The sequence below is a fragment of the Chrysochloris asiatica genome, unplaced genomic scaffold (genome assembly GCF_000296735.1).
Source record: "Chrysochloris asiatica unplaced genomic scaffold, ChrAsi1.0 scaffold00218, whole genome shotgun sequence".
Taxonomy (NCBI): domain Eukaryota; kingdom Metazoa; phylum Chordata; class Mammalia; order Afrosoricida; family Chrysochloridae; genus Chrysochloris; species Chrysochloris asiatica.
In genome coordinates, this window is record NW_006408736.1 from 1,345,678 (window position 1) to 1,349,838 (window position 4,161).

At 34.2% G+C, this 4,161-nt stretch overlaps 1 protein-coding gene across 1 annotated transcript in view; it reads left to right on the forward strand.

Annotated features, from left to right (window-relative positions):
- Positions 1 to 4,161, forward strand: part of CCSER1 (coiled-coil serine-rich protein 1) — a 1,871,951-nt gene that overhangs the window by 571,626 nt on the left and 1,296,164 nt on the right. Inside the window, exon 6 of the mRNA XM_006872972.1 lies at positions 2,881 to 2,958. Coding sequence (XP_006873034.1) covers positions 2,881 to 2,958 — 78 coding nt within the window. The remainder of the gene's footprint in view (positions 1 to 2,880; positions 2,959 to 4,161) is intronic.

Here is a 4,161-nt window from a genome sequence, read left to right on the forward strand (position 1 = left end):
TCTAGTCCTCTGTGGCTATAGGTGGGGTATGTTTTATAGAAAAAAATTATGCTATCTTGGTTCAAAGCAAGCATATAATCAAGAGTCAGTGGTACTGAAGGAAGAAATCCAAGGTGTTTTGAAGGCTTTTACAAAGAACAAGGTTCTGGGAATTGTAGGAATACAAATTGAAATCTTTCAACCAATTGAAGCATCACTGGAGGCACTCACTCATCTCTGCCAAGATTTTGGAAGATAACTCCCTGACCAACTGATTGGGATAGATCCATACTTGTGCCTATTACAAAGAGAGGAGAGGAGACGTAACAGAGTGCAGAAATCATTAGACGATACCATTGATATCTCATGCAGTTAAAATGTTGCTAAACATAATTTTTAAATGACTATAATAGTATATCGAAAGGGAAGTATCATAGATCAAACCAGATTCAGATGAGGACATGGAATGAGGAATATCATTGTTGATAACAGATACATGTTGGATGAAGGCAGAGAACACCAGAAAGAGATTTACCTGTGCTTTATTGCGTATGCAAAGACTTTCAAGTGTATTTATGATGATAGCATTGTGGAGAATAGTTATTCCAGAACATTTAACTGTGACCACTAGTTCGAACAAAACAAAGAAACACTGAATGGTTTTAAATTAGGAAAGGTGTGTGTCAGGGCTGTTCTCTTTCACTATAGTTATTCAATCTGTATGCTGAGCATATAATACAAGAAACTGGATTATATGGAGGAGAATGTGTCACCAGGATTGGAGGAAGACTCATTTGAAACCTGTAATACACCGATGATACAATCTTGCTTGCTGAAAGTAAACAGGACATAAAATATTTACTGATGAAGATCCAAGTCCACAGCTTGCAGTATGAGTTATACCTCAATATAAAGAAAACAAAAATCCTCACCACTGAAGCAATAAATAATGTCATGATCAATGAAGAGATGAGTGAAGTTGTCAAAAACTTCATTTTACTTGTGTTGGCTATCAACACTCATGGAAGCAACATTCAAGAAATCAAATTACATATGCATTAGGCAAATCTGCTGCACAAGACCTCTTTAAAATGTTCAAGAGCAAAGATGTCAGATTAAAGACTCAGTTTTGCCTTACCCAAACCATGGTATTTTTCAGTCATCTCATGTGCATGTGAAAGTTAGACAGTGAATCAGGAAGACCATAGAAAAACTGGTGCATTTAAGTTATGCTGTTAGAGAAATATATTGAAAGTACTATAGGCTCCCAGAAAAAATAAATCTCTATTGGAAATACAGGCAGAAATCTCCTCAGAAGCCATGATGGTGAGACCTCGTCTCTTATACTGGAGAACTATTATCAGGAGGGACCAGTCCCTGGAGAAAAACTTCATTCTTGGTAAGATAGAGGGTCAGCGAAAAAACAGAAGACCTTCAAAGAACTATATTGGCACAGTGGCAGCAACAATGGGCTCAAGCATAACAACAATTTTAAGGATGATGCAGAACTTGGTAGGGTTTCATTCTATTGTGCATATGGTTACTATGAATTGGAACCAACTCAATGGTACCTAACAACAACAACAACAACAATATACATAACATATTGTTCATATAAATGGTTTCTAATTAGTCAGAACTAATTCCATCATAGTGGACAATTTTTAAATATCCAGTTCTTCATTGTATACGTGAATCAAATTAATTGAGAATAGTATCTGAATAGACTCAGAATTAGTAGCACACATAGCATCTATTTTTTAGTGTGTTCTTTGGTTCTTTACTGAAGTGAAGTCAGCCAAATTTGTCTTCTTTACTCCCAATATTAATAAAACCTAATCTATTCTTTTGTTACAATCATCACTGTAAAATTTTCTGTACTTATGTGATATATAAATCAGTACACTTTGAAACTGAGCTGAAAAAATGTAGATATGCATTTTTTAAATGGTTTTATTTGCTTGTTTACTTAAAAGTAAGAATTCTCTAAAATGGCCTGACATCTTAAAATGAGTTCAGTTGCTAACCATCGTCAGTATTTTGTTCTTGGTTTTAGAAAATTAAATTAATGACAAGTTCCATGTTTGTAACCATATTTCTCTTTTGTAATTTAGCAAGTTTTAATTGATTATGCTTTAAAAGGGCTAGAAGATAGTGCTATATTGAATTCCTGGTGTGGCACTGTGGATAAGCACTAGACCACAAGGTTGGTTAGAGTCACAAAATCAGTGGTTCAAACTCACCAGCTGCTCCTTTGAAACACCATACAGGGTCGCTATGAGTTGGAACAAACTGGACACCACTCAACAATAGAGCAATAGTACCATTCCAATAATTCTCATATATTTGTGTATATATTTTGTCCTGAAAATATTTATGTTGTAAGAGGGATAGTAAAATATTAGAAGACTATGAATATGGAACTTTGAAAAATATAATTTCTATGCTTTCTAACTATATATTAATTTCAGCTATAAGTTCCATAATGAAAAATGTGTAAAGTATTTAAATCTCTATAAAAGAAACAAATGTGACATGTTTGAAAAGCTGCACATGAAAGATATCAAAATAGAAACATACCAAATTATTAGAGACATAAATTTACTTTCAATGAAAAGGTAAAAATGTCATATTAAATGCTATTCTAATACAAAACATGTTCATTTATGTAATGAAATGTATTTGAAATATACACTGAAAGTTGATAATTTGACATTTTCCAGATCAATATTTATTGCTAAATATGAAATTATTTCTTATGTACAAATTGTTAACATTTTCCACATTTATATTTTGTGTATTTGAGTTTTATTTTGTTAAGAAGATTTAGATTCTAAATTAGTAAAATAAATTATACACAAGTGCATCTCTTTAACTCAAAAATAATTTTGTTTTTTTCAGAGTTCAGACATGAGCCCAGCAAGTAGCACCACTTCACTTCCGGTTAGTCCTCTGACTGAAGAACCAATGCCTTTCAAGGTAAAACATAAACAAATAAAAACAATTTAAAATCATTTCAGTCTAGTTAAATGACAGTGTTGTTGTTAGATGACTTCCAGTTGGTTCTTAACTCATAGTAAAACTGCATATAACAAAATGAAACACTGCCTGGTCCTGTGTTAGCCTCTCAATTGCTGTCATGTTTGAACTCCCTGTTGCAGTTACTGTGTTAATCCATCTCATTTGGGGTAGTTTTTTTCTCTGATCTTCTACTGGGTCAAGAAGTCCCTATTCTAGGGACTGGTCCCTCTTGATAACATGTCCAAAGTATCTGAGACTAGTCTCAGCATCCTCACTTCCTAGGAACATTCACTTCATCTAAGACATATTTGTTGGTTCTTTTGGCAGTTCATGGTTCTTTCAATAATTTGTTACCAACACCATAATTCAAATGAATCAATTTTTCCACAGTTTACATTATTCAATTTTTTTCTTTTTCTTTTTAACTCTTTTACTTTTTAAAGTTTTATTGTGAATTGAGTGATAGCTTAAATGGGAGGACATCATTTTACACTCATCCTGTTGTATTTAGTTTCATTGTAATGATTACAATCCATTCCATCCAGCATCATTCAATAGAATTTGATTATATTCCATCTTTTTTGTTTTGTTTTGCTTGGGGGGAGGGAGGATACACAAAAACACTCGTTTAAACAACCCAAGGGCACATTCTGCAAGTTTGTCTCTTTGCCGCCAGCACACAGCCTTTCTCTTTCCATGAGTCTAGAGTCCTCAACTGCTTTATCTCTCTATGTCATTATCTCTGCTTCAATCTCTGGTGTCACTGCTTCTCTGGATAAGGTCCTGCATTCTGCTTGTGCTATTCTCCCTTGATGGCCCTAGAGTCCTCTGTTCCTGGACTGTAAGATTAATTACTCCCCTTTTATATTACAAAACATCTACATTTACAGTTGTGACCATCACAATTAGTCATGATAACAATTACTCACTATTGATTCATAAGAATCTTAGCCCCCATCTCTTTTTACCATTCCTGTATGGACAAGACTGAAAATGTTCAATGTGGATTCTACCTTCCTATGCACACTCTGAACCTAAACTCCCTCTTGAAAACTTGTAAGCCAGTCACTTCATGCCTTTATAGCCCTCCCATTTTAGATAGCCAGTGTCTAACTTGCCAGTCCCTAGCAAACCTGTATACAGTGGGGATAGGATTGATAC